A 15,281-nucleotide genomic window follows, 5' to 3' on the forward strand; every position below is an offset into this window, starting at 1 on the left:
TGCTTGTCCCCTTTCCCACCTTCCTTTTTTTTTTTTTTTTTTTTTTTTTTTAAATCAAGGAGAGAGCTAGTGGCAGACTCAGACCATTCCACAGAAAACCGTCCCTAGCGGGAATTGGGTAATGATACTTGTTTTCACTGTGTTTATTTTAATTGTTGCTTTCTATTGATCGCAAGTGATGCTGGCTTCTGTTGGCGGTTATGATATAAAACTTCGATGACAGCAAATTTATTTCATGGGAACTTTGGGTCGACTTAAAGAAGTAAGCATAAATAATGGACGGGTCGCATGTGAGCCCGCAGAGAGCTCGGTGGTGAGCCTGAAGGGCGGACGCTGGGAGGCGGGGTACAGCACGTCTAATTGCAGTGGCGGTGGACCGCCAAGTGGGGCCACACTCCCGCCGGGGGTGGGCCACTCACCTGGGGACCCTCTGGCTCCTGGCCCCGTTTCCAGCGCGCCGTCACTTTCTAGTGACTTTGAATCGGGCCCACCAGCCACTTCTCTGCCAACGACCAGACCCCGCAGCCTGCCCCGTGTCCTTGGGAAACTGCGGTGACCCAATTACTCAAGTCTAAGTGGCCCTCCTGTCAGCATTCAGGGACTCATTAAAACATAGTTGGAGCGGCCGTAAACGGGGCGTATGGCGCTGCCCTTTGTCAGAACCGTGATCGGAAGTCAAAACATGTTTCTGGTAATGTCACCGAGTGCAGATTCCTGTTTTCTCCTGTCCCTCCCTCATGCTTTTGCACATTCAAAAACCTGACTGGGTAATGTGTGACCCCGGGAGGAGAAGATTCGATGTGACAGGACTCCAGGACCAGTTCCGTTCTCTGAAAACCACTGAGATGCTGAACAATGGCCGCACTTGAACGAGCCAAGTGCTTCCTTTGAACTAGGGGTCGAGCTCGATGCTGGAAAGTGATGCCGGTGCAGCTCTGCAGGCTGCAGGGCTAGGGTGCATACAAAAAGGGTCAGATAATGTCTCTGTGGATCCTTCTAGTGTCTTCCTGGGGGCCTGCCGATTGAGCCGATGATTACTGTAGCCCCTGGGGCTACTGACGGTACCAAAAGGGTCAGGTTGGTTTAACAAAATGAGATATTTTGCTGATGGCATTAAATAAAAAAATTTTTTTTAGCATTTATTTAGTTTTGAAAGAGAGAGAGAGAGTGAGCGAGAGAGCGAGCGTGCGCATGCAAGTTGGGGAGGGGCAGAGAGAGGGAGACAGAGGATCCAAAGCAGTCTCCATATTGTGAGCGCAGAACCCAATGTGGGACTCGAACTCATGAACTGTGCGATCATGACCTGAGCTGAAATCAAGAGTCGGACTCGCCGTGGTGCCCGAGCCCCCCCCCGGGCACCCCGCAGATGGCGTCTCAGTAGTGGTCATTTACTGGCCCTTGCTATGTGTACCATGTGTTTCACATAAGTTTTTGCATTCAGTTCTCATGGCAGTTTTATGTAGCGACCGGTAGGTACTGTTCCTTTTTTGCTGATGAAGAAACTGAGGCCCAAAGAGGCCAAGTCCATTTCCACAGGAGCTCTGGGCCCATGTTGGTCTGAGCCTCAGTGGTGTATTTCCAGTCTCTGGGCTTATGCCCCTGAGGGAAGGTATAGATACTCTAGTGTTAAAAAAGAAAGAATTTTAAGTTTCTGCAACTTAATGTCCCACTCTCCTACTCTCTAGCTGCGTTGCATTGTCCACCGGAATCCAATGGAATGTCCAAAGGGGATGAATAAAGAAAGAGTCGATGGAAAGGATTGCTTGCAAAGGCACGGGTAGGATTAATCAAGGGAACAGTGGGGGTTGGTGAAGCGACCCAGGGACAGGAACGTCGGGAGGCCATTTATGCCTCTAAGCTTGAAGAAGCAAGGGGGAGAGTGGGTCCTGGAACCCAGGGAAGCCTGAAGCTGTGGGAGGGACCGCTCCCTAAGAGCCCTTGCCCTTGGGTAGAGGACATAGTTAGTGTCAAACTGCATCTCAGCTGCAAGCGCAGAGGAGAGAGAGGCTGGCCTCTTTTGCCTCCCACCTTCTGTCTTTCTCCTGGTGCTGCCCATTGGCCAAACCCGAGTAGAAGCCAGGGGACAAAGGAGCCTGGTTGATGCAGCTCGTCCAAGTGACTTTCAGGGCAAACAGCAGGGTAGAGAGCGGTGGGGACTGAATCTCGAAGGGTCAAGGGGATGTATCCAGCACAGAAAGCTTGACCTCTCTGAGATATACCTGTATTAGGCATCTGATGCTGCCTAACAAACCTGTACACCACTTGGAGGCTTAACCAGTAAACCACCGTGTGGAATCCCCTTCTCCAAGAGGCCTCTTTTAGCTCAATTCCATTCTTTGTATGTGCCCCCCTCCTTCCGGCTGTAGGACTTAGAAGGAGCATTAGGAGGGGCGCCTGGGTGGCTCAGTCAGTTGAGCTTAGGTCATGATCTCATGATTTGTGAGTTTGAGGCCCACATTGGGCTCTCTGCTGTCAGCTCAAAGGAGCTGACACTTTGGATCCTTTATCCCCTCTCTCTGGCATTTCCCTGCTGGTTCTCTTTCTCTCTCTCTCTCAAAATAAATAAAGTTAAAAAAATAAAAGGGGCATTAGGCCACACATTTCTGCCAGATTCCCAGCGATCCTTCCCCCCCTTCCATTTTGCCATGTTAATTTTTCCTAATGCTTAAATTCTCATCTCCTTTGTTAGCCTTTCCCGACCTCCCTGGCCAGATTGTTCGCTTTATTGTGTTTTCCATCTGCTTCTCCGTGTGACGAGTGTCAGCGGTTGTGATTTTACACTTAACCTGCGAGCTCACTTGTGTAATGTCTGTTTCCTCTGCTACACTCTACACTCCGTGGGGGTAGATTCTTCTCCTCTTTGCTCCCATTTTGCTTCCTAGACGCTGGCTTGGTGCCTGCGATATGGTGGGAGTTCCGTGAGCATCTGCGGAGTGAATAGGACTGAATTACTCTGTGATGTTTTCACTCTTGATTAATTTACCGAGTGTCTAATAACAGCTGTGCTAAATTTTAGGAAGAGAAAGGTGCCCGGGATCCAGTCTCCTGTAGTAAAGAAATCTGTTGAACTTCCTGAGTCCTTCCCACCAGTGTTTTGAGCACACACTAGAACTTTTTAACACCACAGCACAGCTATTAACATGGGAAGCTGTTAGCGAGGGTGTTCTGTGAGGGACAAATGCAGGAATTTCTGAAATTATAATTTCCATGAGGGCTTGGATGGCATATCAACCATTCATTTATCCGTCCGTCTGTCCGTCCATCCATCCATCCATCCATCCAACAGCATCACCACCAACAAAAATCCCATGATGCCTCTGATTTGTCAGGCAGCAGGGACTCAGGGCAACAGTTCCTGAGTTTTGAGGGAAGCTCTGTGTGGAATGCACAGGGGTTACTTTTCTCCCCCAGGCAGAGCCGTTAGGAGAATCCTACCTGAATCTTCACCGCGCTAACCGGGTGGGTTTTCTGGAGGTAAAGCCCAGGAAGTTGTGGGGTTGCCCTAAGATTTCAGCCACATGCTCGTCTCTTCTCAGCCCCCAGCAGTTCATCAGAATTGCCTTCTCCCTATTCCTGCCTGTCATGGGTCCAGCGGCTTCTGTCCAGGTGAGCGGGTCTTGGCTGCGGCGCTCTGAATTGTCCCCTCTTCAGATTTCAGGATGACAGTCTGTCTTGTGACTTCGGTTCTCCCCTGGATCCCAGACCAGATATCGATTTTCAGCTTGTTGAGCTTTTTCTTGTTAAAAGGATGGGAGGGACAGCGTCCACACTCTTTACTTGGGGGGGAGCTGAGACCGGAAGTCAACACACTGGTGATACACAGGAAGCAAATAAAGACACAGTATGATTTTGCTTCTCCCCCGCCACCGAACAGACCTCGTCGTCCCTGGGAATTCCTGGATGTTCCTAGAAATGTGGGGGGTGTTGACTAGGTAGAGATTAAGCATAATCTCATACTCTCAGCTTGGGCTTCACTAGGTTATGCGAGGCTTTAGATTTCGTTCCAGTGTTTGGGAGGTAGGAGGCTTTGTGTCCCCTGGTAACGGGTCCAGAGAAAATGCCAGTGAGAACTAGAATCGATAGGAAGTTGATTTGCTTCCAAATCAGACCTTCTTAAGTTTGCTTACCCTTTTGCTGCAGAGTGAGTGTGAATTTCTGCTTGCTAAACTAAGAGCCAGCTCACTGGTAAGTGGGTTCACTTGGACACGTGCAGCAGAATCCTACTGTGGGTGTCGGGAGATGAAGAGAATTCTGTGTGCTCCCATCTGCAGTGGTAAACAATTGTCCAGTCAGCTACACACTGGCCTCCTCCGTGTTCCTGGAAATCATTCGTGAAGTTCTCTGAACTGCACATCACAGAGTCAGAAACTCTCAGATATTTCCCTGTCCGCCCCCCGCCCCCCACCAGCCCCCAGATGGGCCTGCCCCTTATGGACCTTCCCATTGTCACAACACATCTGGACACAGTGCCACCTCAGGCTGTGACAGGAGGGGAACCCCAGGCTTGATCCCTTTCAAATAGCACACTGGAAGCGGTCTTGCCTTGAGGATTCTCTTAAGTGACAAGCTGCTTGTCGGACACATGAAAACCCCAAGGGGACCCGAGCTGGGACGGCCTCCCTCCAGCTAAATAAAATGGCTTCACAGGACCGTGTTGACCTGGCGCTGTGTATGACCAGAAGCTCTTTCAATTATTCCACGAGCGGCTGTGGAGGGGATGTGAAGTCATCTGCGTTCAGAGTTGGCCTTAGTATTTCTACAGAGAATGATTTGCCAGAGAGCCTTTGACTATTTAAAGGCTGTTAGGTGAGCAAGACATTTGGGTAATTGGGCACTTGATGTTGGTTTGGTGCCGCCTTTATGCATATTGATGGTCGCGCGGGTATAAAGACCTTGTCTTACTTTAATTGAAGTCTGCGCATGGGAGGGGCCGGCGTGCACCCCCGGCTGGCTGCAGACTTGGCTTTGAAGAGCCACGCTGGATAAAGAAAGACATGGCTTTGGCGATCCCCCTGCCCCCCTTCTGTGTTCCAGTTAAAATTCTTCAGGTTGTAACACAGATGGACCTGGAGGGTGTTATGCTAAGTGAAATAAGTCAGTCAGAGAAAGACAAATACCATATGATTTCACTCGTGTGCGGAAGTTAAGACACAAAACAAGCAAAAAGAGACAAACGACAAAACAGACTCTTTAATACAGAGGACAGACTGGGGGCTGCCAGAGGGGAGGTGCGGTAGAGGGATGGAAACAGATCCAGGGGGTCCGGAGCACACGTATGGTGATGAGTACTAAGAAGTGGGTAGAGTTGAATGTTGTATTGGACGCCAGAAACGGATATACTACTATGTTAATTCTACTTGAATGAAAACAAAAACCATCCTGTGGGTCCAGTGAAGGCCAGCAGGAGGGGCCCCGCCCAGAGCTGCCCGCCTGGGTCTTGACAGACAGTAAGTGACTATTGATTTATGTCACACACACCACAAAAGGAGGGAGAGGGTATTTTATTTTATTTTAAAGTTCACTTATTTATTTTGAGAGAGAGAGAGAAGGGAAGGGGGAGGGAGAGAGGGAATCCTTTGTCTTATGCTGTCAGCGCAGAGCCTGATGCTGGGCTCGAACCCATGAACCACAAGATCATGACCTGAGCTGAAAGCAAGAGTCAGCCGCTTAACCAGTCGAGCCACCCAGGCACCCCAATTTTATTCTTGTTTTAAATGAGTCTCGAATTTTCATAGGAGTCTGCTACATCTGTGTTTAAATACAGTGATGTCTTGAAGTTAAATGCTGAGCGCAGTCAGACCTCGGGGAAGCGGGGCTGGGAGGCGGAGGTCGAAGATGATCGGGAGGTCTGGCGGCCTCTCCACACTTCTTCTCTGCCCCTCGTTTCTCTGCCTGACTCTTTCAGGCGTCCTGTCCGGCTTTCTTGGTCATTCCACAAACATGGCACAAGAAGGCTGTTCTAGAGTTGGCGAGTTCATACCAGTTCACCTTGAATCCCCCACAGCCTGGCTGTCTGACTGCCAGTTCGAGGTTCCTGAGAGGGAGAACCTGACAAGAAAGGGAGTGGCCATCCTGGGGGACAGAGAGAAGCCCCGTGGGTGGGGGGCTCCTCAGAAGGCAGTACTTCATTTCTGGTATTATTCCCATCGTATAGATGGGGAAACTCAGACCCAGCCTACCTCACCAAGGTCACATAACCACACCTCGGCTTTCCCCTTGAATGAAGATCATTGTGAAGAGACACTTTTCCTTTGGATGAAAATCGGTGCTATTTATGCTGCAACTATTTTTAAGGCAGGGATTTATCTTTTAAGTGGGATGCATTGTTTAGCAAAAAAAATTTTTTTTATTTTTTACTTCTTAATTTTGTCCAAAGGAGATGTGCTTTCTCAAAATAAAGCGAGCGTCAATGAGAGTAACATTTTAGTAGCAAATAGAACGATTCCCAAAATAATCCAGGACAGTTATGTAATCACACAAAGTTCTCTGGTATTTCACTTTATTAAAGAAAAAATTTAGTGCAAGAAATGAACAAGAAGGGGATAAAAATTCTTCACACAAAGCAGAGTCATGCTATTAGCCAAAAGGTTGAAGTTTCCCATGTTCGAGGGAATAAAGTCCCTAAAAGCAAGCATGAACTTGAGTGAAACACGGAGTGGGGGGCTGCTAGGCAGAAGGGGAGGGCGAGGCCAGGGGTTCCAGGAGCTGTTCTGGGGTCCGCGTGGCCACCCTTGTGGGGACCGCTGTGGGGGAGTCTGAGGAGCAGTTCGAATGGATGTCTGGGCTCTTCTGGCGGCTGTGCAGAGATCGCATTCTGTAGCGCGTGTGCTACACGCATTCTGTGCATGAGCATGTGCACGCATGTGCGTGTGTGGGCACAGGTCTCCTCAAACTCTGGAAATCTAGGGGGAAAGAGAGAAAAGATCTTTCTGCCATTTGTCTCATTCCTCTGAACGTCTGATCTGACTCCCCTTTCTCCAGTTTCCTTGCTCTTATTGAGTCGATCCACTAACTTCTTCCGTGGAAGTACAGCGTTAGATTTTCCAGACTTGAGGCTACTCTCCTGTTCAAGGCAAGACCATATTTTGATTTTTTTTTTAAGTGGAAGGGAATTACCGATGAATTTTTTTTTTTTTTTTTAAAGATGGCATGAGACAGGGCGGGTGTCAGTGGGTTCATGCATCTCCTTGTTCTTGCTTAATGAACGCCCAAGCACTGTTCATACACTGCCTTCTCTGCCTTTGGCCATCCATCTGGGAAGGTCTCAGTGGTCCTGGGGTCCCTGTGCTGGGGTTTCTCCAAAGAGAGCTTGCTTGGGCTCTTGTGGCCTCTTGGTTGTCTCTACCAGGTTACCCTTTTAGATAGTAGGAAAGGGTGCCATACTACTTCCCCTGGTGCAGAGGAGACCGAGGAAAAAGTCCATGGAAACAATGGCTTATCTGCTGGTGGCTCATGAGCTCCCAACAGCAGGCGTGCTGGGCTTGGTACATGGCCAGTCTGTGTTGCAGTACGTCTTTGGTCAAAGCCTCTGCTGCCCTCTGCTGCCCACTTGGCTACCTTCCTGGCCTTTACACCACCATCCAGGCTCTGCCCCTAGCTGCACCCCAGTGCAGCCGGCCTGTTGATAGGGTGGGGAGGGCTCACAAACTAACCTCGAGTGTACATGTACCCGCAGCCTCCCCCGAGGTGGCTGGGAGCATCTGCTCTCCGACAGCATGTCCGTGTCCACCCAGTTCTGCCAGGATCCTGTCCCAGGGCACGTGAGATAGAATACTGGTTATGATGGAATCAGATCAGGCCACTTGCGTGGGAGCGCACCGGCTCCCGGAGAGACTCAAACAAAGGCCCTGTGCTTACCGGAAGGCCCATTCGGGAATGTTGGCGAAAATGGCCCAGCTCCTAGACATCCTGTAAACTTTGAAGATTTTCTTCTTTTTAACAAAAAATGAAAAGTCAAAGTGAATGTCTGCAGCTCAGATGAAAATCTTGTTTTCAAAGTTTCAACCATTCGGTTCTTTCTCCTCTTTCCCTTCCACTAGGCTCTGTGCTGAGCTCTGAGAAGTAGGAGAAAAGACATTTGACATTGGTTAGCATTTATATCTTTAAGCAGTTGGGAACTACTCAGCTAAACTTTCTTAAGTATTGATGAAAATAACGAATAGAAAAGGTATCAACATCGGAAGAAACTGTACTTTGCTCGTGCATTAAAAATGTTTTTTTTCTCTTGAGTACGTTTTTTATTACCTAAATTATTGTTCTGTGCTCCTTTTTCATAAATACAGCTGCCCTAAGGACTTGGTTTCTAATGAGCATATACCGACAGCACGTTTTGCTCAGTTTCCTGCCTCCATTTGCCATACAATGCAGATCTTGCTTAAAATAACCTTTTTTTTTTTTGTATGGCTATTAGTGTTTTGACGTCAATTAAAACTATACAGCTTGTAAATACATAAGAAAGAGCAATCTATTGACCAGGACTCCTGACATTTTTCTTTTTTTTAATGTTTTACTTATTTCTGAGATAGAGAGAGCGAGCGCGAGCATGCGTGCAGGGGAGGGTCAGAGAGAGAGAGGGAGATACAGAATCCAAAACAGGCTCCGCTCTGGCTGTCAGCACAGAGCCCAACACGGGGCTCGAACCCACGAACCGTGAGATCATGACCTGAGCTGAAGTCGGATGCTTAACCAACTGAGCCACCCAGGTGCCCCAACATTTTTCACATGAACGCTGTGGATATCAGTTCTGACACTACTGGTAGTGGACAGAAAACCTGGAAAAATGTTTGAAACTATTAGCACTTTGTATGTATTTGTTATATGACGTCGTAAAGCTCATTTTCATCAACATCCGAAAAACCCAATGAGACTTCCATTTTACATAAACAGATAGGTTTCTCCTTGGTCGCTATGTGGAGATAGGCACACAAAAGCACTGAGAGAGAGTGAACTCAGCAGCTGATGATGTGCAGGTAGAAGGGCCTCACTTCACAACTTGCTTGTGAATAATGATGTTTGTCTGATCGTCTGTTCTGTTTTCTGTGAGGAGGGGAAACCCTTTGCAATCAGTGCCAAGGGTTTTGGTCCCCTTTTTGTATTTTTCCTTATGTGTCCTCCAAACAAGCACCTTTTGATTTTGGAATTACCCCATGTGGGTAGTTATTTAGATCAACTTCATTCCTTGGCTGGTGTACAATGCCTTTGCAAATGCTCTTCTGCACTCTTTGATGGTTTTAATATCCCCTTCAGTCACGAAGGAAGATGTTTTCTGAGTTAGTGGGAAACGCTAAGGGAAATACAGCCCCAAACCTCCTTCGATGAGCAGAGATGGGCTATGGGCTGGTCGTTACGTATAGCGCCCACATCTCCGTGGCTCAGTTCAACAGAAGTGGTTCTTTTTCTGTCCCTTAGGCCTCATATCTCTTGTGGGGTGGCAGGGCCTCACGCTGATGAATTTGCCATCATTCTGCAACTCTACCACCTGGGACACATGGCTTTCCCTGGAGTCACAGAGAGGAAGAAGAATCCTGGCGAACTGAGCCTGAGCTTTTCACTGCCTCAGCCAGAAATGACACACATCACTTCTGCTTCACATTTTGCCAGCTGTCACTTGTTATACGGCCACTTGCCAGTTAGATGGGAGATATGGAGGAGTAAATAGGAGGAAAATCAAAACATGAGGGAGAAACGGACCTTTGGATCCCAATCCTGATTATAAGTTGTGGCATCCAGAGAGTTTATGTATGATGCGTCATACTCATTCTTAGGTCCTTGCGGGGCGTGGGGGGAGTCATTTTCAGGGGTTCGGGGCGGGGTCATGCTGGTTAAGATCTAGACATAGACCCCGGAGCTTGGAATTCCAGCCTCCAGTCTTTCTTTAATTCTGGAAAATTACAGTGAGCAGAGGGTCCCAGCCTTGCTGGTCTTCTGAGTGATGCATGCTCTGTCAGTTACACCAGAGCGGGAGAGTCCCTGCTTAGTGCAAAGGAAACATCCACGGGTAGGACTGGCTCCCTGGCCGAAGCTATCTTAGCAGAAACTGGACGTTTCCTGCATCTTGGCTTTCCTCAGCCCGTTGGCTTCTTTTGTGATGCTCCGCAGGGTATCAAGATCGCCCCCGGTGACTGCAGCTTCACATCTTGTCACAGTCAAGTCCAGGACAAAAGAACAAAAAGCTTTCCCATGGGTTTTGAAGAACTCCTGAGATTATTCTCTCTGGACTGACTTAGGCTCTGTGCCCGCTCCGAACCACTGGCCAGGGGAATGAGATGCGCTGATTGGCTAGGGTGAGGTCACATGCTCTGCCTTTGGGTCCACTGAGCATGAGGACAAGGGCCTGGGGCCCACTCTTGTCAGAAGAGGGTGCTGCCATTTAGAGAGGGTATAAGAAATGTCGCTATAGATGGATTCCCCAGACCTTCTCACTTACCTGAAGAAGGGTCCAGGCCCACATGCTCTGGGAGCAAAATCCTAGATATGCCGAGACCTTCCCTCAAGCCTGTCTGCTCTTTCAGTCTTTTAGGCTGTCTTTTATCAGGCAGGCGCTGCTCCAAGCTCTGATAGTACAGGTGACTAAGGCTCTGCCTTCACACGGTTTATCATCTAGTTGTAAATAGGTAGGAGATGACTTTCCCGTTTGTTGAAAGAGAGGGTGATTTGGTTGTCATGGGAACTCTTAAACCCACACTGACTATTTAAGTGTTTCTTTCAAGGCTAGAGATGAAAGAAGAGGGGAATTGTTCCCTTCTGCTACCTCCTGTCTTCCCACCACAATGATCTGTGTGCTGCTAGATCAAAGCACTCTGAAACCCTTCCACCCTTACTCCCATGCCTTATTCCCTGCTGAAACTGGCTCTTGTTACATTTGGTTTGTGATGATTAAAAGCCAGATAAACCACCTGAAAGATTATCTGGGGGTATTTAGCTAGGTTTAGCTCGAGTCCAGATAAATACGTTTATGTATTTAGGCGAATACAGTGTATTCTCTTAGTTAAGTATACTGTATTATCAGTGTCTCTCAAATGAAAAATGCCCATAGGCATAATGGTATTGTCTTCAGTTTTTGTTCATTACACATAGAGCTTAAATATCTAGGAAATACTGTGAAAATTCTCTGATTCGCTCTCTTATTTGCTGTTGTAAAGGCTTCTTTCTGGGCTCAGTTGTATCTTCCTATTCTTCGTAGGCATACTGGAAGCTTGAACTTCCCAGCCTGCTTGCCCTGTAGGCAAGTCCATTATCTATTACCATGATAATTCCTGGTGTGGACTGGGGGAGGGGAGCCTTATTGGTACAAACCTTCCAGAGATCCATTTACAAAATTGTCACAAAATCCTTCAAGTGCGTATGCTTTTCAACCTAGGAATTCTTCTTCTATGAATGTATTCTAAGGAACCAAGTGATTTAATTATGTCCATAGAATCCTGTGAAAAACTAGAAGTGACCTAAACATTTAATACCAATGGCAATTATCACAATGATGAGTGTTCATAATGAGTTGGCATGGGGTTAAGGTCATTATATAGGTTAGCCCATTTCATCCTTCTAATCACCAGGGGAAGGAGCTGAAACTCAGAGACTCAAATAACTTGCCAAAGATTCAAACCCAAGTCAGTCTCACTTAAAAACTTTTGCGTAAAACCAGATGGTAGCATTTTATTTTTCTGTAAAGGATGAGATGGAAAATATTCTGAGTTTTGTGGGGTATGTTGCATAGGTTGCAACTACTCAATTCTACCATCACAGGGCAAAAGCAGCCCTAGGCGATCGATACATACATACATAAGCATGGCTATGTCCCAATAAAACTTTTTTTAAAAAGATGTTTATTTCTGAGAGAGAGAGCAGGGGAGGGTCAGAGAGAGAGGGAGACACAGATTCTGAAGCAGGCTCCAGGCTCTGAGCTGTCAGCACCAGAGCCCGACGCGGGGCTTGAACCCACGAACCGCAAGATCATGACCTGAGCCGATGTCGGATGCTTAACCAACTGAGCCACCCAGGCGCCCCCCAATAAAACTTTATTTATAAACAGAGAGAGTGGACCAAATGTGTCCCATGAACCATCGTTTGCCAAGCCCTGTTGGAAACCACCACTCACCCTAATTGGGAAGTGATCTGTTCATAGCCAAGCCCACCTGCCTGCTCCTGTGTAACCCACAGCTTGTATCTAAACTGATCTGGTTCTATCTGGAGGTATTGGAGAAGATATCTGAAAACAAAGACAGAGAGGAGATTTTCAGAACCTTCAAGAAACGAAAATACTCTGCAACTTTACGTGAGGCAGTATCACAATAGCAAATGAACTCCGGATCCCGGCAGCCTAAGCCAACAAGGTCTGTTCTCTCTGGAGCACATGCCCTTACAGATCTTGCAGGGGTGCCGCAGAACTTCCCTGTGTAGTGACTCAGGCTCCTGCCTCCCTCCACTGTGTGACTCCACCATCTCCGCATGTGACTTTGACGGTAGAGGGAACGTGGAGGTGGCTGGCTCTTAAATGTCTCGGGGAAGTGAGTTACTGCTCATGTTTCTTGGGCTAGGATGTGTCACATAGTCACCTTGTACTCTAGCTTTCTATCTCCCACAGAAGAGCATCCAAATTCATTACCCAAGTCGTAATAAAGTTCTACAGGACACAGCCCTGAGCCGGCTTTCTGACCTCCTCTCCTGCCACTCTCTTCCTAGATCCACGCCTGACCAGCCTCCTGGCTTCTCTTTGGACAAAACCAGTATATTCCCACCCCAGAGCCTCGGTGGGCTCAGCCTGATGTGCTCTCACGTCCCCACACATCTGCATGTCTGACTTTCTCACTTCCTTCAGGTGTTGGCTGAGATGTCAGCTCACCACAGAGACCTTCTCTGACCACTCGGTAACACTGGCAACCCCATCAAATTTGCACTTTCCATCATTTTACTTTGCTGCCCTTTGGGACCATTTCCTTGAGCCCAGGGACTGAGAACCTATCTGGTAGTCAAAGGCTAACTAGGGAATTTTTCCCCCAATTCGTTTATCAGATTCCTAATCTTCCGTGAAGCAAATGGAGGACGTCAGCAGAATGGATATGGGAGGGGGAGGTGGGGAAAAGTAATAATAGAACATCTCATTAATGTATTTAAAAAAATTATCTCTTTTATATATCATTATAAAAGAAAACTCACTGCCACTGGTGAAAAATGGCATCACACTGTACTTTATATCTCTTAAGATTACTAGTGTGGCTGAGTACTTTTTTACATTTCCTTTACTGATTATTGTCAACTGCCTGTTCATGTCTTTTGTCTATTTTTTTTCCAATGGGGAATGTGCCTTTTTCTTCCTCATTTGTGAGTGGCTTATATGCAGTAAGGGATTCGTGCGTGCTTCAGTGTATATTCTTTCATGGTTTGCCTTTAAATCTTGTTCACTGTGTTTGTCGACATGTGAATGTCTGCAATTTTTACCTCGTCAGATTTACCAGGTTTCCCATATGTGGTCATACTTGGTATCATGCTTCGACAGCCATTCTCCACAACAGGTTATGCTAAATATTGACCGTCGTGGGGCTCTTGGGAAAGTGCTAGGGTTCACTTTCCAGTCACTACCGACCTCGCCCACTGGCTGCGTGACCTTGGATGAGTTACCTAAACCTTCCTGAACCTCCACTTCCTTATGAGCAAAATGTGATGGAGATCGCACTTACCTCAAAGAGCTTCCGTGAAGAATGGGAAAATGCACGTAAAGCCTTGCTGTCTAGCTCATGACAAATGCTGAATTCAAGGATAGCTAACATTCGGTTTATATTTGATCTTCATTCCCTAGAAGTTCCAAAACGTATTTCATTCAATATATGTGGTGAGGTTGGTTTCCTCCTAAAAATAATATTAGTTCCTGCAGTGAGTGGAGTGGCCCAATCATTGCTTATGCCACAGAGGTGGGTGTTGTGACCGGCCAGGAGTGGTGGGGGGCTGAGTCTAGGGTCACTGACGTGCACTCGTCTCTGGAAAAATCATCCTCCGGTTGGTCTTGCGTGGTGGGAATGTGAGGATGCTGGTGTTGGGGACGAGCGAGTGAGGCTGCAAATCCGCTGTTGGTGTTAAGGGGTGGAGGAGAGGATGAAGGCGCCCGGGGGAGGTTCTTTGTGGGACAGGAGTTTGGGACGCGTCCCATTGCTTGGCTTGCTTTCCCCAAAGCCTCAGGCCGACCGCTCTCAGGGGCCGGAAGCTGTGGCCTGTTCATTCCCCTGGAGCAGAGCCTTGTGGCAGCTTTTCTGGGCTCCAGAAAGGAACATCTGTGCCAAGGCTGCGAGTGCCCAGGGCGAGATACGGGGCCGACCCCAGGGGCCGACGGTCTCCCAGGGGCCCGTGCGCACGAGGCTCTCACACTCGTTTCCCTGCTCTGCTCTCACCATGTTGAAAGTCTTCATACTTTTTGAACTAGACTTGCCAACGTTTTCATTTTGCACTGGGCCCTGCACATCGGGTGGCGGGTCCTAGCGAGGCAAATCCTTCCCTGACCTGGACCAGGACTTCGGTTTTCCCTTTCTCCCCTTCTCCCCTTCACCCTTGTTGGTTGTGTGACTTTGGACAAGTGACTTACTTTCTTAAAAAAAAATTTTTTTTAACATTTTTAAAATTTACTTTTGAGAGAGAGAGAGAGAGAGACAGAAAGCATGAGTGGGGGAGGGGCGGAGGGAGAGGGAGGCCCAGAATCAGAAGCAGCTCCAGGCTCCTAGCTGTCAGCGCAGAGCCTGACCCAGGACTCAAACTCACGAAACCCAAGATCATGACCTGAGCCAAAGTCGGACGCTTAACTGACTGAGCCCCCCGGGCGCCCCGAGCCACTTACGTTCTGAGAGACCCTGATTCCCTTTATGTCACACAGATGCCGGTACCTGGGAGCAGGATTCCTGGAAGGGTTAGGCGGCGCCCCCTGCCTTACCACAGCGCTTGCCACGTTGCAGGCCCATGACACACAGCAGTCATTGTTATTAACGTTGATTATCTGCAAAGGGCCCCTGAAAACTTTGGCAGCGCATTAGTTCAGGCCTTAATGGAATTGGATCTTATGGGGAGTTAGAGTCTGGCATCAAAGCAGAAGGTAAAATTAGCACAGAGCAAAAATCACCCCTGACAACAACGGTAATCTCAGGGTTTGCCGGCGGCGACAAATGCTCCCCAGTCTGTCCGTCATGGCCGGTTTCTCCTCTTGTATTTGCACAGATCGCCGTTTCTCTGAGTAGCGATGAATCCGTCGACTTGTGTTCAGCTGTGTTTTAAGAAAACTCTGGGGGTGGGGGTTGGGATGGAAG

At 48.1% G+C, this 15,281-nt stretch overlaps 1 protein-coding gene across 1 annotated transcript in view; it reads left to right on the top strand.

Annotated features, from left to right (window-relative positions):
• Positions 1-15,281, top strand: part of CBLN4 (cerebellin 4 precursor) — a 103,666-nt gene that overhangs the window by 2,481 nt on the left and 85,904 nt on the right. Inside the window, exon 5 of the mRNA XM_077778327.1 lies at positions 3,537-3,606. Coding sequence (XP_077634453.1) covers positions 3,537-3,606 — 70 coding nt within the window. The remainder of the gene's footprint in view (positions 1-3,536; positions 3,607-15,281) is intronic.

Source organism: Crocuta crocuta, unplaced genomic scaffold (genome assembly GCF_008692635.1).
Source record: "Crocuta crocuta isolate KB4526 unplaced genomic scaffold, BGI_CrCroc_1.0 scaffold27, whole genome shotgun sequence".
NCBI lineage: Eukaryota > Metazoa > Chordata > Mammalia > Carnivora > Hyaenidae > Crocuta > Crocuta crocuta.